At 37.8% G+C, this 22,925-nt stretch overlaps 1 protein-coding gene across 2 annotated transcripts in view; it reads right to left on the reverse strand.

The window, feature by feature from the left end:
- Nucleotides 1–5,422: 5,422 nt before the first annotated feature.
- ITIH5 (inter-alpha-trypsin inhibitor heavy chain 5) overlaps nucleotides 5,423–22,925 on the reverse strand; it is an 84,704-nt gene continuing 67,201 nt past the window's right edge. For both annotated transcript variants that reach the window (XM_023504692.2, XM_003771411.3), the window contains exons 12-14: nucleotides 17,084–17,200; nucleotides 14,730–15,107; nucleotides 5,423–12,666 (exon numbers count right to left, since the gene is read on the reverse strand). In XM_023504692.2, coding sequence (XP_023360460.1) covers nucleotides 12,368–12,666; nucleotides 14,730–15,107; nucleotides 17,084–17,200 — 794 coding nt within the window. In that variant the 3' untranslated portion in view covers nucleotides 5,423–12,367. The remainder of the gene's footprint in view (nucleotides 12,667–14,729; nucleotides 15,108–17,083; nucleotides 17,201–22,925) is intronic.

Consider the following 22,925-nt stretch of genomic DNA (forward strand, 5'->3'; position numbering starts at 1 on the left):
TAGTAATAAGGGAGGAAGTAAGATTCTCTGGTAAAAAGGAAAATGAATTTAGTTACATGAGGTCTAGGTCTAAATGTTAAGTGCTTCATTTCTCAAATATATAGAGAACTGAGTCAAATTAATAAGAATACAAACTATTCCCCAACTGATAAATGGTCAAATGATATGAACAGGAAGTTTTTGGATGAAGAAATAAAAGCTATCTATTGGGATATGAAGAAGTGCTCCAAATCGCTTTTTATTACAGAAATACTAATTAAAATAACTCTAAGATACCACCTCACATATACCAGATTGATCAATTGATCAGTCAACCAGATTCCACCATCAAAAATCCTCAGAACGCTCTGCCTTCATTATAGCTCAGCAAATGACAACAAGAGAATAAATAGAAATTGTCTGAGAGAGACCTACTAGTCTCCTTATTGGAAATCTGCAAAGATCAGAACATACATACAGAGTGGAATCTCTAGCATAGTAAACTGCCTTGAAGACATTTCTCATTCTCTTTGTCTTCCTGGCTTTCTCTCTTTATGTCTTTGTGTCTCTACTTTCTCTCTTTTTCTTCTTCTCTCTCTCTCTCTTTCTCCTTTTTTGTACCTGTTTCCTTCCCTCCTTTCTTACTTTTTCTTTCTCTCTGTCTTTGCCTCTTTCCATCTCTTTCTCTGTTTCTTCCATTTGTGCTATTATACATCTTAGAAATGACACCTCTTCATCTTTTTTGTCTCTGTCTCTGTCTCTTTGTTTCTGTCTCTTTCTCTTTCTCTCCCTGTCTGTCTTTCTCTGTCTCTGTATGTGTCTATGAATCTCTCTCTCTCTCTCTCTCTCTCTCTCTCTCTCTCTCTCTCTCTCTCTCTCTCTCTTTCCATTCCTTTGCTTACTCCCATATAAAAATGGCAACTACATTCCAGCACCCTGTTAACCTTTTGTAAAAAAAAATGTGTTTACAGCCTCATGGAATATTTTATGGTTGAAAGATGCTACAAATGGAAGCCAGTCTGCCAAGGATAAGTAATCAAGAGTTTCCCGAACAGGGTGAAGGAGGGCATGTATAAGTAACTTATATACTGAAGTCAATTTTTAATTCAATAGATATTTATTAAACAACTACTCCAGTTCAAGTCTTATGCTGAGCACTGAATCACCACAGCAGATTCTTCTGAAACTCTTTAGTGTATTTTTAATAGAAGACTATTTTGCAAAGATTATTACACTGCCATTAATATCATCTTCAAGCCCAAGGCAAAGTTTTGGTGTGGGAGGAGGGAGAACATATGTTAACACTCTTTGCCCCTGACCAGTGTTTTTGGTTCTATTTGCACATTCATGGGACTATCAATTTAAAGGTGCAACTTCTCATTTTTCAGAAGAAGAACCTGAGACTTAGGGAAGTTAAAAGAATTAGAGACAAGATTTGAACCCAGGTTCTCTGACTCCCAAGACAATGTTCTTGCCACCATAGCACAGCTCTTGAAATACCTAGCCTCAAACCAGCTCTGGACCCTGACCTCTCTCCTACCCAGACACCATGTTATTTTGAAACATTACTGTACTCACTGGAGGGCCTCCAGCAAGAGAACTGCGCCAGTTGTTACCTGAGTGCCAAGGGAAGCTCTTCAACCCTCTGCTTTTGGCAGTCAGACTGGGTTCTCTCTTGAGGATGTTAAATAATCATTCATCTCTTTGACTCATGCCCCCACCCAGAATCTCTCTCTGGGAAAAACTATTGCAATCTGGCTTGTTACGAATCTGCCCCGGGGGTATTAGATGCCATTCCTTTGGAAAACAAATAGACAAACAAGGTTTCCAAGGCTTTTGAACATAAGGTATTTATTTAAAATAGCAATGAACAACATAGCAAAGTCACTTTAAAGCGTTTACAGAATTATGAAAGGGTTAGCGTCCTCATTCCCCTTCAGGAATGCAATGGGAATTAATCAGCATGGAGTTCTGCTGAGTGACCTTTTTTTCCCCTGTCCACCCAGAATTGTTTCATCTCCGTTTCTGAAAACTCATATTGCCTAATGAGGGAATCTGGGAAGAGCCTGAATGAAGTGTGTGCTCATTTTTGTGGTCGTTAAGTCGTTTCAATCACGTCCAATGCTTTGTGACCTTATTTGGGGTTTCCTTAACAAAGATACTGGAGTTGTTTGCCATTTCTTTCTCCAGTTCGTTTTACAGATGAGGAAACTGAGGCAGAATGAAGTGACTTGCTCAGATCACACAGCTAGGAAGTATCTGAGGACAGTGTTGAACTCAGGAAAATGAGATTCCAGATCTGACACTTTATCTATTGTACCATCTAGCTGCCCCACAATGATCACTGTCTAATGGCAAATATGATTTCTTTAGTTCCTTGTACTGTTCCCACTTCCTGTTCATTATTATCATTACCACTTCCAATGTGCTATCTGTCCAGATGATGCTACTGCTATTTTCTCTATTAGTGATCCTATGGTACCATTTTTAACAAATCTTCTTTACCTTCAAGCTGCTGAGGAAACATGGAAAACTCTTCTCTCCCTTGTCATGGTTTTTCTCTCTTTCTTTCTTTTTTCCTTGCAGCCAACTTTTTCTCCCAGAAACTTGCTTGTAACTTCTTGCCATGTTGCTTTGGGCAAAAGCATTCTGGGAAATTAAGGTTTACTTTTCACTGTGGGTTTTTCCTGCTAGCAGACATTATATTCATCTCTTACATTCCTCCCTCTGACTCTCAAAGATTTTATAGGGAATAAAATGAAAATAAAAGTTGAAAGTTTCCTATGCATGTCTATTATCCAACTCTTTTTTGAGATGAACTTTAATGTAGTTCATAAACACGTGTGTATATTTTAATTTTTTGGTTTGTATCTCAAAGAGGAGTAGATAATTTAGAAAAACATCTCACTCTTCCTTACTTATAATACAAATAAAGGATTTTTTCCTAGTGCACAGTAGCTGTGTTGCATATTGGATAAAGAGCTGGCCTTGAACAATTGTGTTTTTGATACATATTGGCTGTGTGGCCTTGCCCAAGCTGTTGAGCCAATTCCTTAAGACTATAAGTTGCAGAGAAAATAGCAAACTGGGTTAGTGGAGGATGTTTACTCCCCCTAAAAACTGACTATTTTTTGTGAAATGGTAAATTAAAACCTTATAATTCTACATATCCCAGCTTTATCCCTAACATATTCTGAAATGAAACAAGCACAATTGATCAAAAACTACCTTTAGAATGTTAAAACAGTGTCAAGAAGACTGAGAGAAGGAAGAGTTTCAAGAATCAATGCTGCAGAGGGGACAAGAAGAATAAGAATAGAGGATAAAAGCAATGAATTTGGGAAGTTTAAATTATCGGTTTGCTATGAGAGTTCCTGTTTTTCAGTACAGTGAGAACAGAAACTCTTTCAGTGTATATCAATGGTCCTCAAAGTGTAGTCCAAGAATTGTTGGGGTCTCTGAGACCTTTTCAGAGGGTCTACAAATTCAAAATCATTTTTTATTTCTAATATAGTAAATAGCTATAAATATAACCCATGTGAACAAAAACTCTTTGAACAGATCCTTGATAGTTTTTTTTAACAACATGAAGATACTGAGAACAAAGGTTTGAGAACCACTGGTGTACATCATTAATTCAAGTGTGCTTGAATTTGATAGGGTGGGCAATCTTGGAGTCTTCAATTATGTATTCTTTAGATGGGTATGGACACGCTCACTGTCAACCTTGTTGAGCAGACCAGGGAGAAGAAGGATATTTCTTGAGGTGTTATCAACTAGTAATGAATTGGACCTCTGGTATGGAACCACCCATTTTTTCTGGGCTTACAAAAAGAAAGAGAGAGAGAGAGAGAGAGAGAGAGAGAGAGAGAGAGAGAGTTTATTTTCAGCCCTTCTTTAGAGAGATCCAGAAAAAGACTGAGACAAGAAACCTGACATTTGATTTTGTTGGGGCAGAGAGAAAAGAGTGATACCTGAATACCTCTCTTATTCTGGGACTTACTCTCCACCACCCCCTCCTCACTACCACCCTCCAGCCCTGTGAAGCAATAATTGGGGAAAATGGTATAATAGCAAGAGTTTCTGGATGCTGAGCTCCTGGACCAGCAATGCAGCGGCAGAGGCAGGGTCCCCAACATGTAGCTCTAGGAGAGAAGAACCTGGTGGCCAAGATGGAGTGTTTAAGACCCAGCTTCTGGGATAGAAGTGGGAGTATTTCCTGTGCAAAATCAAATTTCTAGCGAATTCTGGAATCTTGATTTCCCAGAAAGAGAAGGGAGAGCATCTAGGCAAGATTAATCTTAAGGCTGCCTCTCTAGCCACGCTAAGTTTGAGAATTATATAACAGCCTTCTACACAGAGATAGGAGTGCCAAATGTCCTCATGGAGAGAGGGGATCGGAGGGTAGCTCTCTAGTAACAGAAGGAGATGTTTGTGAGCAGTGCCAGTTTTTGGGGAGAAGAGAATTCTGCTCTGAGGTATCAAATGTGGGGCTCTCTGATGCAACAAGTAACCACAAAAACTTCAGTTCCTGGCCAAACTAGATTAAACTATAATTAGGAAATGGTTGACAAATAAAAATTGAATACAATAGACATAATGTTAATTTGTGGTTTTCTAAGTCAATATGCAGCCCATAGAAATCCATTTCTGTTAAGAGTTTGACGTTTATTGTAGATCATCCTTGTAGCTGGAGGAACAACAAGGGAGCGAACCATGCATGTGATGGGAGAGCAAAAACACCCCTCACGCTTGCATGCTATTACAGCTGTGAGTCATTTGGGCAGAGGGAAGGTCCAGTGCAAGGGAAGTGGCCTTTCTCCAGTATTTCCAGGGATAGTCCCAGCCCCTCGGAAAAATTCTACAGGACTATAGGGGCTTTCCCCCAGAAGGGATTCACTGGAATATACTCCCTTCCAAGATCCCCTGTGTTAATTATCTTCCTGTTGGGAAGTCTGAATCACAGGGTGATACCAGGGATCTTGAGGAGAGACATTTAGGGTTCTGGGGAAGTTCACTATATCAATTGTTTATAAGTTAGTGAGTCCTTCATGTTTTTTCTAAATCATGCAGTTAGAAAAGATGATCCTCTACCCAATATATTTCATTCAGAAACTAGGGACTTTTTTACCCACAGTTATGAAGACCTGCATGTGAGCTGTATTGGAATTATATTATGAGATTTCTCAGAAGCAATTCCAGGTGGGGATGAAACATATCAAATGTTGAACCCAGTCCATTTAAGCCCAGGGCTTGGGTTAATGGAGCACAGAAGTATGACAATGTGACAAATTGCTTGAATGTGAATCTTTTTTTTTTTTAAACAAAAAAAAATCATTTTTTTTCCTTTTTGTTTCAAAGAACTGGGGGATGAGGGAGAAAAATAGATTTCTGTTCATTAAAAACATTTTTTTTTAAATAGGAAGATTGAAGGTCAACTGAAGTCATTGTATTACCAAATTTATTTAATTCTTCAACTTGATGATAAGAAAGCTTTTACAGAGTAGGGACAATCTGTACATATTTGTCATGGAAAAACAAAACATATTCATTTTTAAAATAAATATAACAGTAAAAGCAAGAAGAGAAATAGGACATGCATCTTCAGGAGCAGCATGATTATGTGAAAAATTCTGCCAGGATTGAGAACACGTGCACCTTTGAAGACAATATCTCCCATTTGAATGTTCCTTGTGAATACACAAAATAACTATTGATTCCTATAGCACCATGTATAAAACAATACTATGGAGGGTAATTTTAATCTAGGTGGTATATGTTGATTGCCAATTTCAGAAACTTTAATTTGCCTGCCTATTTCCCATTTATGCTTTTTTCATTTATTTCCATCCCCCTTAAGAAAACATCTGCCTTGGGGATTAATGCCCCTATAAATAAACAAGAAGGAATCTGTGTCCATTATCTGGTTCAGATCTTAGAGTTCAGATGCTATACTATACGCAGGTCAAACTAGCTGGCTTTGTTTTAGTTCTTAATAAGAGTTCTATGTTTGTTCCCTTTTTAATACCAACCCTTCCCCATCACCAGCTAGGTCTTATTCAATCTTTTTAGATGATGCTTAGATCTCAATTTTATGTGGGTCAGTCTTCTTCCTGGCTCCTTAAAACCCTCTCCTACAGGAAATTTCTCTCGATCCCCTTAATTTTCCTGTACTCTCCTCTCTTTCCTTCTCTCTCCTCTCCTTTCTTTTTTTCCTGCTGTGATTGTTTATATGTTGTGCTCCCCATTAACTCCTTGAAGGCAAGGACTATATTTTTCATTTTTGTGTCCCCAATGTCTGGTCCAGTCCCTTGAGTACAGCAGATTCTTAATATTTGTCAAATCAATTTGAAAATGAGACCCAGAAGGACCACTCACTACAAGTGATGAGACAGGCAGTTCTGCAGGCTCAGAGAATTGCCAAAAAAATTGGCAAAACCATCTTTGAAACAAGCAAGGAAAATGTCACCTGAAACCAGGAAGCCTGGTTTAGAGAATAAGACAATGAACTCAAGTCAATAAGAGTTGGGTTCAAATTTTGCTCTGGATAAGTATCCAGCTATATGACGTCTCGATTTCCCTATCTGTAAAATGGTGGATTCCACAGCCTCTAAAGTCCCTTCCACGTCCAAATCTATGATCCTAAGACCCCCTTGAGATACAAAAAAGTAACTGGAAAATTTATCTGGGGAATTTGGATGATCAATGGTTGTAAGTGGAATAAGAATGTGAGAGAAACTATGGGAAGGAAGGTAATAGATAGCTCTCAGGACAGCAGAACTAAGTGCTATTCATCATTTGTACTTGATGCCTTTTTGAAAGACCAACAAGGAGGAACTGTAATCATGTTCCTTTGCATGGTCATTTTAATATTTCAATTTGACTTTGTTGATGATACCAGTTTAGTCTGCCTTTTATATATTTCAAACCCATCCACTAATGGATAGAATCTGGACCACAAGCCTGCACTTTTTTGTAATGGTGGAGGAATTTTTCTACATTCTTGCTTCTCTTTTGTCCCCTAAAAAGTATCCCCCCTTAAAAAAAATACCAAGCTATACTAAAAAATGATTTTTAATGTAGGCATCAACCACTTTTAAAAAAATAAAATATCCCTCTTGCAAAAATTCTTTTCCTTTTTAAATTGAATCTTAACTATTATACTGTAATTGACTTTCTAAAAATGTCCTTTTATTATTTTTTATTTGCTTTTTATGGATTGTAATAAACATTTGAAGTAAAACTGTCACGTCTGTTCAGCTGTGTCATTTGCTTGCTGTAGGGGTTCCATCTTCTTTTAATCACAGAACTGTGGAATTGAGCATACCCACCCAGAGTGACTTAAAATTCCTCTTAGGAAGCCTTTGAGAAAGAAGAGGCTTACATTATTCATGACTCAGCTTAGCCAGAAGGCACATTTTATTTGAAAAATGTGAAGGAAATTGGGTTAGCAGTCACCTAATTTATCCATCAGGATACAGTTTTCAATTCAGACTAACAAGTATTCCTGGAAGCAGCTAAAAAAAGTCAATTCCAACTCCATATTAATCAACATATATTACTCAGTTCTCCAGAGCTAGACCCAGGAGCATCAGAGGTCATTTAAATCTACCCTGCTTTTTACAGATGAGGAAACTGAGAGCTAAGGACATTAAATGACTTGCCCCATGTAGTGAGCATCAGAAGTAGGATTTAAACTCTGGTCGAAGGACCCTTGTTCTTCCCATTGTCTCCCTAGTGATAGTAAGACTAAAGTAAAGATCACATTCAGGTTTGGAAAGCCAATGTCCTGAGCTAAACTTCTCTCTGAGATTCAGGTGCTGGATCTCTGAAAGGTCACACAGCTGGAAATGTTTTAAATTAGTTTCATCTCAAACAAACACAAGGTGCTTGATCTTTCTGGGTACTCAAATACTTTTTGCTTCTCCCTTCAAACCTAAGCCTTTTATCTACACCCAACTTTTCCTTGAACCAGACTTAGTACCCTTACCAGCATCACTGTCAACATTTGCCAGTTGCTGAATTGATCCTAAGCTGTAGACTGAAGTTGCCTTATATGAAGGGAAAAAATGGCATTCTCAAAGTCATTTAGTATATATTTATTTTATAGATTTAAAAGATAAGCACACAATTGTAATGGAATTGCCTTTTTTTCTGACTTTTCCAGCACCTTCACTGAATTGTCCATATTCTTATCTTTGGAACATTCATCCCAAGAATGAAAAGGGGACAAAATGTTTCAAACTTTTACATAAACCACTTTTCTTTGTCCATTACTTTAAGATTCCAAAATCCACCCAAATGCCAAACACACACACAAAGATAAGAAGTTGAATTCTATGCAACTGTAAGATAATTATTCCACAAAAAAAAGATGAAATAATGTGGCTCCCCCTTCATCAAAGTAGGGAATTATGGATACAGAACACTATGTTATACTGCCAGAGTAAATTGCTATATTGATTAGTTTTACTGATTTTTTTTCTTCTTTATTTGTTTGCTGGCTTGTTGTGAGGAATGTCTTACTAGAAAGGGGAGGAAGACATCTTTAGGTATCACAATAATAGCAATTAAAAAAAACAAAACAACTTTAGAATTCTGAAGTTCCTATTCATTAATATCCTCATGCACTGAGTTAACACACAAGTCCCTTCTCTAGAACTACCTAATAAGAAAAGTCCAGATCTAAAGAAACCCTCCACCAGGAAACAAGCCCCTTTGTAGAATACCAGTGTGCCTGAGGGAGACCCAAAAGAGTGTTGTCAAGTTGACTGAATTCACAGCATCTTCCTAACTCCTCCTTCCTAATTTACCATAAGCACCAAGAACTGAGCGTGAACTTTTAGTGATTGCAAAATATTCCCACTGGCAGAGAACTCTTACAGTTTCACTTCTGGTAATAGATGTGTGGTCTAGTAAATTCATTTGGTTTGAGCACATATCTTCCTCAAAAGGAATGTCACTCCTCCTTGAAAGCAGGGATGATTTCATTAGGGCTTTTGTATGCCCAGTTGCCTAGCACAGTGTTCTATGGTAAGTAGGTGCCTAATAAATGCTTATAATAGCTTAGAGTGTGAGACAGCAAGGCTAAAGCACAAAATGATAAAATCCTATTAGCTAACTTAGGTTTCCAGTCACAGAGTGAGTCCAGACTTCTAGCCAGTTTCCCATAAGTATGTCATTGTGCACCAGAGAAATCAAAGAAAAGGCAAACAGATTATTGCAGTTCTTTAACCCCTATTACAACAATAGCCCTTTAGAGTTGCAAAGGGAACTTAGAAATCAGCTGGTCCAGCTCCTCATTTTATAGATGATCAAACTGAGACAGAAGGTCACATAGTGGTAGGATATCCCAGGAAAATCATCTTTGTACACATCCCTTTCTAGAGACTTGAAAGGCGGTAGTAAGATTAGAAAATTAGAATGTGTTTTCTAATAAAAATCAATTGGGTATCCCACTCATTCCCAAAGCTCCAGAAGAAAGATCCATCAATAGATCCTGCTATTTATTGTCTAGGTTCGACAAAGGTCCAAGAATGCCAAAGGTACCAAGATGTAAGGAAGGCAAATCAAGGACCTTTGAGAACAGTCATTTAAAACAAATCTTAAGGAGATATGGCCAAACCCCAGCACATGGGTCTTTGTGGACCAAGTTAGGAGAAGGCTGGTATGAAGCAGAATGATTGTAAGGGGAGTATTGTTCTAAGCCCCTCAAAGGACCAGGAAGGAGGAGTAAGAAGGGCTGAATTCTAATTTTGTTTCTGTTTCATCACTAAAAGCTTAAGGCTTTGGCTGCTCCTCTTCCTTTTCCTTTGATAATTGATCCCTACACTCCTGCCAATGTCTTCAGTTAAGTACTTGTTCTACTTATAGAGTCTAAAAGATAAAGCCTGCATCTGGAGTTTAGAGTTGTAAAGAAACTAATGAGGGAAGTCAGAACCTTTTATTCAGTTGATAGTCTGTGACCTGAAATAAGTTGCCAAGTGTCATGTGATCATTATGGGCCTGAGCAGGGTCTTTCCTGACTTAAAAGTAAGTTTTATCTACCACTCCTGCTGTCTCAGGGAGACCTAGAAAGGGAGCAGACAAATTTAAAAATGACAAGGAAAAATGGCCATAAAATGATTGTCTGGTTCCACCTTTAAAGAACCTCACAGTCAAGAAATCCTTTTAATCTAAAGTCCTCATTCTGAATTTTATTGAATGCTTAAAATGGTCTAGGTTCAATTGGGCTATATCTGCCTGTTTGAGGCACTAACATGTAAAGCAAGCGATAAAGGACCATCAAAAGCCTGTCCAATTCCTTCTGGGTTCTGGCTCCTGCTGCTCCCTTCGCTCTGAGCATCACTAATTGTATAACAATCGCCTTGTAGTCTAGACTAGATGTCTCTGCACCTATTGTCTCAGAGCAAGAAGCTATTTTGAGACAGTACTGAGAGAGAAAGAGGATGGGGGGAAGTGGGAAAGAGAGAGAAAGAGGGAGAGAGGAAATGTGAAATGGAGGAGGAGGGGGAGAGAGAAGGAAGAGAAGGGGGAAGGGGAGCAAGAGGAGGAAACAGGATAGTAGAATAAGGGATATAACTGACAACACAGGAGATCAATTCCTGGCTGTGTGTTGTTAAAGACAGAAGTTGATGATTTAAGAAAAGTTAGAGAAATTAGACAATATTGTGACATAACCTACTCCCCCTGAAGCTGTCTGGATCTAACTGTAACACGTGGATGACATTTGGCTATTCCTGATGTTTTTCAAGGGAAGACAAACACGACAAACAATTTTCTTAATTCTGATTTCTCCCCAAATCCTGGAGTTGTTTTCACATTTCATGAGAGCTAGTTTGGCAGCTTTCCTAACATAAGGAACTTCTCCTGAGGTTAACATTGGACCTTCTGATACAGCCATCTTCAAAATAAAATATTTCTTTGGCTGAAAACTTCTGGCACCTCTCTTCTACTTGGCTCCATACACGTTGCATCTGTCTATTTCCCTGACAAACTTCCTCACTTGCTCTGATGTGGGCTTGTTTCACTTAAAAGACAATATAATTGAACAGCAGACCAAAGGTAGAGAGATATTGGAAAAGAGTAATGATAAAGTTTCCTTTCTACTATGACACTCATTCTCCTTTAGTGATGCAATTTGGCTTTAAAATGGGATGTTTGAAAATTAAATGGACAACATTTGTGGGTTTAATTTCCACTCCTATCCTCCTCTTCCTTTTGTGATACCAATTTGGCCAAGGTCTGAGAAAAATCAAACTCCTTCACTCACGCCATGATTTCTGGCTCGATGGCCTGTGGAAGTCTGAGATGCTGGCATTCTTTTCAGGTTGGGTAAGTGTGTGCCCTCCTGTTCCCCAAAATGTGCAAGTTAATCCCCTAAAGCTAGCCAGCCTGCTAGACTAGTTGTTCTGCTCTGAATCCAAAACACACCCCAGTTCCACTTGGGACAATTCAGTTCATCATCTCCTGAAGAACCTTTTATTGCCAAAAAAAAAAAAAAATCATCCAAAATCTATGAGAGCAAACCAGAGATTTCCTCCAGTTTTGTAAGTGACTTAACACACAGCTGGCAAGATTCTCAGCATTCCAAGCAGACTACTTCAAATACACATGATGTTTGTTATTTTTCTCTCCTTTACGGATTTAGCATAACTAAACAAATAGGAAAATATCAAACAAACCAAGTCCAGTTATTTACAAATCCAGCTAAAAAGATTTTAGGTGCAGAAGGATTGACCTCATATCAATTCCTACTCGAGTCAAAAAAAGATAAAAATTTAAGCTAATTTTTAAAAAGGTGAGCTAATACCACAGAGGAGATTTTCCTGAAATATAATAGAGTTGTTGGCCATTATTAAACACATGTGCTATTTTTAGGACCCCTAACCCCAAACAGGTTAGAGTGTCCTCCCCTACAAGGATCTAGCCGCACATCCAGGAGAACTTAGTTTTTACAGGAGAGCTCGCCAAGCATTGCAGTGAGGCAAAAGGCAAAGTTCCTGACCCAGACAAGCCACATCAAAGGCCAAGTCTCCAGTCAACCAGGCTGTATCACAAAGGAGTTGGTTAATTTGTGACAGGTGTTGAGATTCATGGAAGAATGGTGGAGCCGTGTTAGAGAATGTCAAGGTTTCACTTGCTTCTCCCTACTTCATTGTATCATCTCTTTCTCCCCTGGGAGTAGGAAAGGGGAAAGAAAAGAGGGGAAAGGAGCAAGGAAATCATTTCTTCACCCATGTCTCCCCTCCTTATCCTTTGGTCAGCTTGACATTTGTAGAGAGTAGCTCAGGACATGGTATGAAGAGTTGCATACATTAGAATAGCTTCGAAGGTCATTTATTTCCCTACCATTAGTTCTTATATCCAGAACTGGCATGTCCTACAATCATTGGGATGCTCCTATTCCAAAAGTGGTCTGTGTGTCAAAAGGATGGGAGGCTACATAATCCTTGTACTCTCCATCAATGAGCTTGGCTGAATTTCTGGCGAACCAGCAGTCTATCTGCTCTTGTCCATTGTAGATCTTCCTCTGTTTCCAGACCACTGGAACCCGGTGCCCTTTCACCTTCAGAATGGTCTCAGAGCTTGGGTCTGCCTGGGAGACTGCAGGGTCAGCGTGACTCCGGTAGGAGCTTGAGCCAGCTGGCTCTTTTGTTAGGTTAGGCTCCTGGTTCAGGAATTGACCTATGAGGGGAAAAAGAAACAAATGTGAGAAAACCCAGCACAGATGTGATAACATTTGGCTCCAGGCTGGATTAACTGAAATGAACATTTCTTAGAGTTAGTAAAGGAGAATTTTATGACATCAGAGAAAGATTTTAAGATGATTACAGTATAAGTTGTGGAGAGGCAATTGATTATTGGAACTGGAATTGGAATTAGGAAACCAAAATCTGAATCCTATCTTAGATCCTTACTAGCTCTGTGACTGAACAAATCACTTAACATCTCTCTGGCTGTTTTTTCATCTGTAAAATGAAGAGATGCAATTGATGTCACTTAAAGTTCTTTCAAGATTTAAATCTATGATTCTTTTCTTTGATTTTCTCATTAGTCTTTCCTTTCCCCTCTATGTTTGTAAAAAGGTTGTTTCCTATTATCTTAACACTGAAAATTTTCCACACCTGTTTCATGGAGATCTACCAACCTGGCCCCTAAGCAAATTAAAAATGAGGCAGGAGTGACAGGAAAGTAGGATTAGGTCTTTTTGGTAACCTAATGCAGAGGCACTGAATGTGTGTACAAGAGGTTAAGGAAAGTAAAAAAGAGACTGTAAGAGACAGTCCAATCACTTAGACAGTCATAATCAGAATTCTTCCAATCAAGTGGGGTTCTAGATCCCAATCCATAGCAGAATTCATTCTTGATAGATAAAATTTGCTAAAATCTCAGGTTCAAATACCAAGAAATCCTGCCTTCTAAACCCAGCTCTGGCACAAAGTCTTGCTGTTAATTTGGAGCCAGAGAGCTATGGGAATTGGCACAGTCAACAATGAAGCAAGAAAGCATGATAAATGTGGAAATATGTTTAGAAGAACTGCATGTTTAACCTATATTGGATTATTTGCTGTTCAAGGGAGAGGGGTGGGAGAAAGGGAGGTAGAAAAATGTAGAACACACGGTTTTGCAAGGGTGAATGTTGAAAACTATCTTTGCATGTATTTTGAAAATAAAAACCTATTAATAATTTTTTTAAATAACAGAGCAAGAATATTGTTAGCTAAGAACACGGGGGATTGACATCAAAGAATCTAAAATGGCTTGAACTTCATTAATGGCACTTTACTGAAAGGAGAGAAAACAGAACCTTTTACTTTCTTATAGTTCTTAGGAGCATTGGCTCATTCCCAGAAGTCTTCATGGATGTCTAAATGAGAATCCAGGCTTACATATATTATGTAATACAAAAGTATTTCTATTAAATTATCTATATTTATATAGCTAGAGAGATTATACATATAATGAAAATTATATTAAATTATCTATATTTATCTATATAAATTATAGAGAGATTATACACATACACACCTACATATATATATATATATATATATATATATATATATAATAAAACTAAAGCTATGTAGCATGGTGGAAGGTGAGGGGAAGGGACTAGTATTTATTGAGCTCTTACTATGTGCCAAGCACTGTGCTGGGGATCACTTGATCCTCACTAGAATCCTCAGAGAAAGGTGCTACTGTTATCCCCATTTTACAGTTAAGGAAACTAAGTCACACAGAAAGAGTTTAAATGATTTACCCAGATCATACTGCTAGTAAGCATCTAAGGCTGGATTTGAACTCAGGTTTTCCTATCCATTGCACCACTTAGTGAAGAAAGAACTGATCTTAAAAACAGAAAAACCTGGATTTAAGTCTTGCCTCTCACATATACTGATTGTGTAACCACTGGCAAGTCTTCTCATGCAATGATTCTAAGATTATAAATTGCAGTTCCTACTTTAGTGGAGAATATTTCTTCACCAGGAGTTCCCTATACCAATTAAATGGAAGGTGGAGGGGAAAAAAAGAGGGAAAGGGAATAAAGAGAGAGGATAAGTGGAAGGAAGAGAAGTGAGGAAAGGAGAAGGGATAAGGGCAAGAAAGGAGGAGAAAGGAAGGGAGAAGAGAAAGAAATGTCAGCAGCATCAACCTCAAGTTAAAACATTTAATTGTCTCCTGAAACCCAATATAAATAGAAGAAAGTAAGAGACAGAGAGAGGCAGACCAGAGGATACACAACTTACCTAAAAGTCCATGACAGTTGGCTGACAGTCCTTTGCTATTGGAGATGTAGAAGCCAAGATGGTTTCGCTGGTAAGGAGCTGGATTTTTGTAGAGATGAATAAGAATAACAAAAGTAATCGTGCCTTGGATGGTCACCGTAACGTTTGCGTTGGCAGAGACGGACACCTCCAGCCCCCAGCTCCCCACTACTACACTCTGGTTGCAAGGGAGAACTAATCTGTCCCCACCATCCAAAACGATCCTGTTTGGTGTGATTTCCAAGTAAGATCTCTCCGGCTTATTGATGAGGATGGTGATGGTTCGGAAGTACGTCCGAAACTTCTTGTGACCATTGGGAGGAGCCGGGGCCCCTATTAATTCTCCATTCACTGTGACACCTAACGGAGGGGGCAAGGAAAAGCAAAACAGCCGTGAGGTAAAGTATTCCATTCTCCAAACAAAGAAAGCAGAACCATTGCCCTAATGATACCAGCTGTGTGATCCTTTTCTCTAAGAGCAAAACAGTCAGTATTCTACTGACAAATGGCCATCTGAAAGCAGCTCTTGGTGGCTTGACACTGGCAAGCTTATAGCACTGGGCTCAAGCCCTTCGCTCCTTGAACCCTCCATTCCACCGCTTGCCCGATGACTCAAAGAATCCTGTTAGTCTCTAATTAGGATCTTTCACTTGTTGCAAGTGTAATTAGACATTTTGGGATGTTACCACTATAGTTTTTAAAGAGTAGCCATGGAGAAAAAGATATGAACAGATGCAAAGCAAAGTAAATGAAACCAGAAAAGTCTACAAATGGCTACAAGATAAATGGAAAGAACAACAAAACTTGAATGGTGAGTAGTCATAACAACCAAGAAGAGAAGAATTGAGAAGAGGTGTTTCCCTCAATTTATTGGGGAAAAGGGGGGAATGTATGTAAAGCATTTTATACACTGTCATATTCATTTGAAGTGTTGGATAGTTTCACTAAAATGCTTTTTTCCCTCTCTTTCTGTCTGTTACAAGGAACAACTTTCTGTGGAGGGGAAGAAGAGAAGGATCCATTGTGAAATGAAGATGATGTAAAAAAAATTAATATTTTAAGAGGCATTGTTATGTATCAAGACAAGCATTGGGTTGGGAGTGAGAGAATCTCAGTTTATATCTTGCCTCTTCTTCCTGTGTGACTATGGCCTCAGTTTCCTCATCTGAAAAATGAGGAGGTCGTTCTAGATAATTTCTGAGGTTTCTTTCCAATGCTGTATCCTAAGATTTAATGAAGTTCTCTCAAGCAAAGATGTAGATTTTCATACTGCTTGGTTGAATATCATACAAATGATAGCTTCATACATGATATTTTTTCCCTTTATTAAAGCTTTTTATTTTTCAAAACACGTGTGGACAATTCTTCAACATTAGCCCTTGAAAAACCTTGTGTTCCAGGCTAATTGTACAATATTTCAGAGTCCAATTTTTTTTGTACAGCAAAATAACAGTTTGGTCATGTATACTTATTTTGTATTTAATTTATACTTTAATATATGTAGCATGTATTGGTCATCCTGCCATCTAGGGAAGGGGGTGGGGGGAAGGAGGGGAAAAATTGGAACAAAAGGTTTGGCAATTATCAATGCTGTAAAATTACCCATGCATATAACTTGTAAATAAAAAGCTATTAAAAAAAAAAAAAAGAATGAAAAACCTTGTGTTCCAATTTTCCTCCCCCATCCCTCACGCCCTCCCCTCAATGGCAAGTAGTCCAATATATGTTAAACATGCATACATGATATCTTAATGTCTAATGAAACAATATGTACTGAAATGGATTGTTCTCCCTGGCTAAAAGAAATATGGCATTAAAGGTTACTGCCATATAATAGAGGCTCGCTCTCCCTAATTAATCCTCCTATTCCAAAGTATCTTCTTAGCCACTCTAGGGGATGACAATTCAGGCATCACTTCAAGTGCTACCTCTTCCATTAAACCATCTTTCTTAATGTTCTCTCCTTTTTCAAATTACCTATCTTTATGTATTTGTGTTAATGTTTTATTCAGGTCACTGAATGTAAGGTCTTTGATGGCAGAGACCAGTACATTTTTCCCCTTTGTAAAGGTTAATACCTTGCATATATTAGGCATTAATACAAGTTTTTAAGAAAAGAAATTATTTTTTCAAAGAAATAAGGCATCAAGTAGTGAAATTATATGACTTGTGCTGAATTCACATAGAGAAAAATGTAATTGGGGATGAAGTCCCAGGTCTTTCGCTTCTTGTTCTCTGAAAATGGGTAGATATCTGGATCCCATCAGTGATGGTGGAGTGCAGAAATCCCTCCACCCTCTCTTTCATTTAATTCAACAAGCCAGGATGGAGCTTACCAGAGTCCATGTGATCAGATACAAGTCTGAGAATGTCCCCAGGATTCCCATCGATGTTAAAACAAACAGTGAGCTTGCTCAAGGGGAAGTCCACCACAAAATGAGGGTCTCCGTCCGCTAAGAGAATAAGAAAAGAGAAGAAAATTTAAGCTCAATGTAGAGACTGACTGTATAAGAGAAGGCTGTGGGATATTAGTAGGGAGGTCCTCATATATTGCTTCTTTTTCAGTTGTTTAGTTATGTCCAATCTTGATGAGTTTGTGACCCATACTGTCCACAGAGTTTTCTTGGCAAAAATACTAGAGCAGTTTGCCATTTATTTCTCCAATGGATTAAGGCAAACTGAGTTTGTGTCTTGCCCAGTGTCACAAGGGTAGTGTCTGAGGTCAAACTGAACTTAGGTCTTCCTGACTCCAGATTCATTCTATCCATTGAGTCATTTAGCTAACTGCTTTTTCTTTTTCAATAATTTTTAAAATTTTCTTTCTGATTTCACTTCTGAAAGTCATAGGGAGGTGAAGGTGGAGAAAGACAGTGTAGGTTAAAATTGACATTAATATACATTGTTTGATTTTTAAAAATGCTATCCCTGCCCCATCCCAACTAACTTCTGAATTAGGATCAAATCCTACCCTTGTCACTTATTGCCTGTGTAATTTTTTTTTTTTTGGGGGGGGGGGGAAAGCAAGCTAAAATAAGTATAATTTTCAATTTTCCTAAACCTCAATTTCTTTATCTGTAAAATAAAATGACGAGTTCCCTTCCAGCTCTAAATATTTGCTTTTTTCTATTGGACTTGGAATTAGGACACATGAGTTTGAATCCTAGTCCTCCCCATGCTAGCTGTCTGACTTTTAACCTCTGTGGTCTTTTTTTTTTAATACTTGCTAATGATGGTGGGCAAGTCACTTAGATACTATCTACCTTAGATTCCTTTTTTTTTTTTTTTTTTGTATAATGGGGATAATGCTATACTATCTCCCAGAGTTGTTATGAAGATTAAATGAGAATTGTAAAGCACTTTGCAAATTTTAAAGTATTATATAAATGCTAGCATGAGAAGTGCTTTATAAACCCTGAAACATGAATAAGTGTCAATTATGCATCTAAGAAGCATGGTGAATAGAATACTGGATTTGGAATTAGAAAGTCCTGAGTTCAGGTCCTACTCGAGACTCTTACTAGCTGTGTGACTGGACAACTCAACCTTTCCCTGCTTCAATTTTTCTTACTGGTAAAATAGTAATTCTCTCATAGGATTATTTTGAGGATTAAATGAGATAATGTAGGTAAACCTCTTTATAAACCTTAAAGTGAGCTATTTTATTTTGAACCAGACCCACAATTTAATTGGCAAAGGAAACTGACAATGAGAAAACTATCTTTCCCAATATCATTCAATAACTACACTAATGGAAAGAATTGTCAGTGGCCACTAAGAGGTTAAGTGACTTGTCCAGAGTCACACAGCCAAATATGTATCAAGGGTACAACTGGCATCCAGGTCTTCTTGGCTACCAAGACCAACACTCCATCCACTACATCATACTTCTTCTCAATCACATCCTTTTGTCATTGTTGTTATTGTTGTGGTTGTTGTTAAGTTGTTCACTTAAGTCTTACATGACCCCTTGGACCAAGCCTACCTTGCAGAATCTTGAGCATAATCTTGCCCATGTAGGAAATGAGTACAGTTGCTCAGTAATTTGAACATTCCTTTTCATTGTTCTTAGAATAAGAATGTAAACTGATCCAGTGGTCACTTCTGAGTTTTCTAAATTTTCTGGCACATTGAGTGAAGCACTTTAACAGTATCATCTTTTAGAATTTTAAATAGCTCAGCCAGAATTCCATCACTTTCACTAGGTTTATTGCTAGCAATGCTTCCTAAAGCCCACTTTATTTCATTCTTCAGGATGTCCGGCTCTAGAACAGTAATCACATCACTTGTGATTAATAATGATGTTAAGATCTTTTTGCATAGTTCTTTTTGTATTTACCTCTTTTTAATCTCTTCTGCTTCTGTTAAGTTTCTATCATTTTTGTCTTTTATCACATCCATTTTTGCATGGAATGTTCCCTTGATATATCTATTTTTGATAGTATTTTATTTTTCAAAATATATGCAAAGATAGTTTTTGACATTCACATTACAAAACCTTGTTTTCCAAATTTTTCTCCTCTCCTATCTCCCTTCTTCCCAAGACAGCTAACAATCTGATATAAGTTAAACAAGTACAATTCTTCTCAACATATTTCCATATTCATCATGCTGCACAAGGAAAATCAGATCAAAATGGAAAAAAACACATATTTAATTTTCTTGAAGAGATCCCTTGACTTTTCCACTCTATTTCTTTTCTTCTATTTCTTTGCACTGCTCATTTAAGAAAACCTCTCTCATTACTATTCTCTAGAATTCCCATTCAGTTGGGTATATATTTCTCTTTCTCCTTTCTTTTTTGTTTTCCTTCTTTCCTCAGCTTCAGATAGACATTTTGCTTTCTTGCTTTTCTTTTTATTTGGGAGATTTTTTGTTGCTGTCTTCTGCATAACATTCTGTTAAGTTTCTATCATTTTTGTCTTTTATCACATCCATTTTTGCATGGAATGTTCCCTTGATATATCTATTTTTGATAGTATTTTATTTTTCAAAATATATGCAAAGATTGTCCATAATTCTTTAGGTACTTTATTTACCAGATTTAATAATTTACTACCAAATTTAATCTTTTACTATAATCTTCATTTCCATTTCATATTCATAAGTCATGTTATTTAGCTTATATTAATTCAGTCTAATGGTTTTCCCTACTTTCTTTAATTTACATCTAAATTTTGCAATAAGTCCCTCTATATTCTCACACACAAGGTCAAATAAGTCCTTCTAGTACTGAGTTCTTATTCTATACATAAGTCTCTTGTCTTACAATCCAATATTTTTTCCTGAGATCTATACCAAATACCAATGTCCACTTATTTCTCTTAAATAGTTACTTATTAGCTGAATAATGTGAGCCTGAACACCTTCCCCTTTGGAGTCATAGGCAGTGGGGAGAGGAGGAATCTATCTTCCTGACTTTGGGGTTAATCATTATCGAAGAGAACTTGTGTGTTTACACTAACCCAAAAAGTCACAGAATATTAGTTCTAGAAGAAATCCTAAAGCACATTTTGTCCAATCCCCTTATTTTATGGATTAGAATATAAATACAGAGGAGTATTAACAATTACATCAAAACAGTGGTGAAGCCATTCTTTTAATGGCTCCAGTCTCTGAGGCTAATGAGTACTCTTTCCTTAGTGAACTAGCCCAGTGTTTACTCTCAAGTCCCTGATCCTTTATCTTGTCACCAATCATGTCTTACCAAACACCAGCAGTAAATACAATAGCCACCATCTACCTCCATCATTTATAAGCACAAGCTGCTGAAGGAACTGGAAGAACTCTCAAAACTGGATTCCTCTACAAATTTATGTCATATAATATTTATGGGGTCCTCACTGTAGCAAGGCAACTCTCTCCTCCCTAATTGATTCTCTATCTACTCATCACAGCAGCTACTTCAAATCTACTCTTCTCAAACCCCCCACAACACTCTCCCCTCACCCTCTTAGTTGTACTTCATAATTCACCTCCCAAAACTCTGAGACTGTATCCCATGAATTAGCTCTTCTCACCTTCTTATCTCATAATCACCTGACACCAGTCACCACTATCTCCATCACTTCAGACTTTGATGAATTGGTGATTCTCCTCTTTATCAAGCCCAACTCCTCTACAAGCTCCCTTGATCACGTCTCATTCCATCATATCTAGCAGATTTCCTCCACTATCTTCTCCATCCTCTCTTCCTAATTTCAATTTCTACCCACCTCTTGCCTCCTTCTCTTTTCCAATAAGCAAGTTTTTGTCTCCTCTTTCCTTAAAAATAACCCTTCACTTCATCCTACTTTCTATGTTAGCTATCATTTCATATCTCCCTTTTTCCTCGACAAAACTAAAAAGATCCATTTACTATTACTCTCCCCTAAACCCTTTGCAATCACTCCCAACTTCATTATTCAACTGAATTGCCTTCTCCAAAATTACCATTGATCTCTTAATTACCAAATCTAATGACCTTTTCTCACATTACTTCCTTCTTCACCATCTGCTTCCTCTGAATTTGCTGATCATCTTTTCCTTTAGGATACTTTCTTCCTTTAGGATACTCTCTCATCTCTGGGTTTTCTCAACACTAGTCTTTCCTGTTTCTCTTCCTATCTGATCCCTCCTTCTCAGTCTCCTTGCTCTGTCTTCATTCATGTTCTGCCTGGGAAGTGTAGTTATTCCCTAGACATCTTTCCCCTTCCTCTTCTCTTTAATCTACACTTTCTCATTTGGCTCCCACTGATCTCTGTGCAAATAATTCCCAGATCTAGATATCAAACTCTAATCCCTTTTCTGACTTCAGTCTAACAACATTCAAATTACACGTCCCATAGACATCTCAAACTTAACACGTCCAAAATATGATCTTTTCCCCAAAACTTGAACTTCTTCTAAATTTCCCTATTATTGTTGAAGACACTATCATTCTCCTATTCTCTAGAATCTCCAAGTCAGTAAGTCAGTATCCTCCTCAGCTCTTTCCTCTCACCGAATGCCTATTAGTCACCAAATCTTGTCATTTCTAACTCCAAACATCTCTTACATACGTTCCCTTCTATCCCTCACACAGTGGCTAACATATTAACAAATGCTTATTGAATAATGGACTTGATTTTCACTACCCTACATGCAGACCAATATTATTAAAAAATGTATTGGGAGAATCTGGCAAAATATACTGTCCTTGACTCTGAATTCTCTAGAAGAAAGGTTCTCTCTCTCTCTCTCTCTCTCTCTCTCTCCCTTCTTCCCTCCCTTTCTCTCTCTCCCTGTCTCCCTCCTTACCTCCCCCCTCCCCTTCCTTCTTCTTCTTCTCTCTCTCCACACACACACACACACACAGTTTTATGTCTTTTATGTGTAGTGAAACCAAAAGCTTAAGGGTGAGAAAGCTCCCACTTATGTTTCTGCATTTCTTGGGTAAAATGATAACTGAGTCAGATAGCAAAAGATGTTCTACTTATTTATAAAACATTCTACCCAAATTCCCCTAAATACTTTGTAGGAAATGATGCTATTTACTCCAGATGAAGAAATGTGCAGATCATTAAGTTTCATACACCATCCAAAAGAGATTTGCAAGCACTTAATAAAACATGTGTGTGCTCAAAGGAATTAGATTATGTCAGTTGGAAGCTGAGTACTATCTGTTTTACCCCACCCCCTGACTCACTTAAAGAACTTCATTTAGTCTTATGAACTGCTCAATGGATAGTATTATCAGGAAAGCAATAACAAAGATTTAGGAGCAAAAGACTTTAACTTCTTGAGGGGAAAAAGCAACAACTTAGGCTTTCTGTTGTCATTCCATCTGGTTTTTCTTGTAAACTCGGGAAGTTTGCAAAAGAGAGGCTTATTTATTTATTTATTTATTTATTTTAACATTTTGGTATAAACTTCCCCTCTGAGGCTAAAGCTCATTTCAGAGCTATCACTAAGCCTGGAGGCTAGAATCGTGCCTAGTTCAAGAGTCTAAAACAATTTAGCTTTTAAAACTAGAATAATTATTAAAATGCACCCGTTATCAATCTGTTCTTGAGTCTGGTCTTCTTCCTACAGCTTCTGCATTTACTCTGATATCTCCCAAGCTTCAGCTCAGTGACTTAATGATGGTTCTTTGGCATTTGTTTCACAATTGTTGGCCTTGGCTAGGAGAAGGCGATTCCTGCTCTCCTACACTATAGAAAA

Source organism: Sarcophilus harrisii, chromosome 5, assembly GCF_902635505.1.
Source record: "Sarcophilus harrisii chromosome 5, mSarHar1.11, whole genome shotgun sequence".
Classification (NCBI taxonomy): Eukaryota; Metazoa; Chordata; class Mammalia; order Dasyuromorphia; family Dasyuridae; genus Sarcophilus; species Sarcophilus harrisii.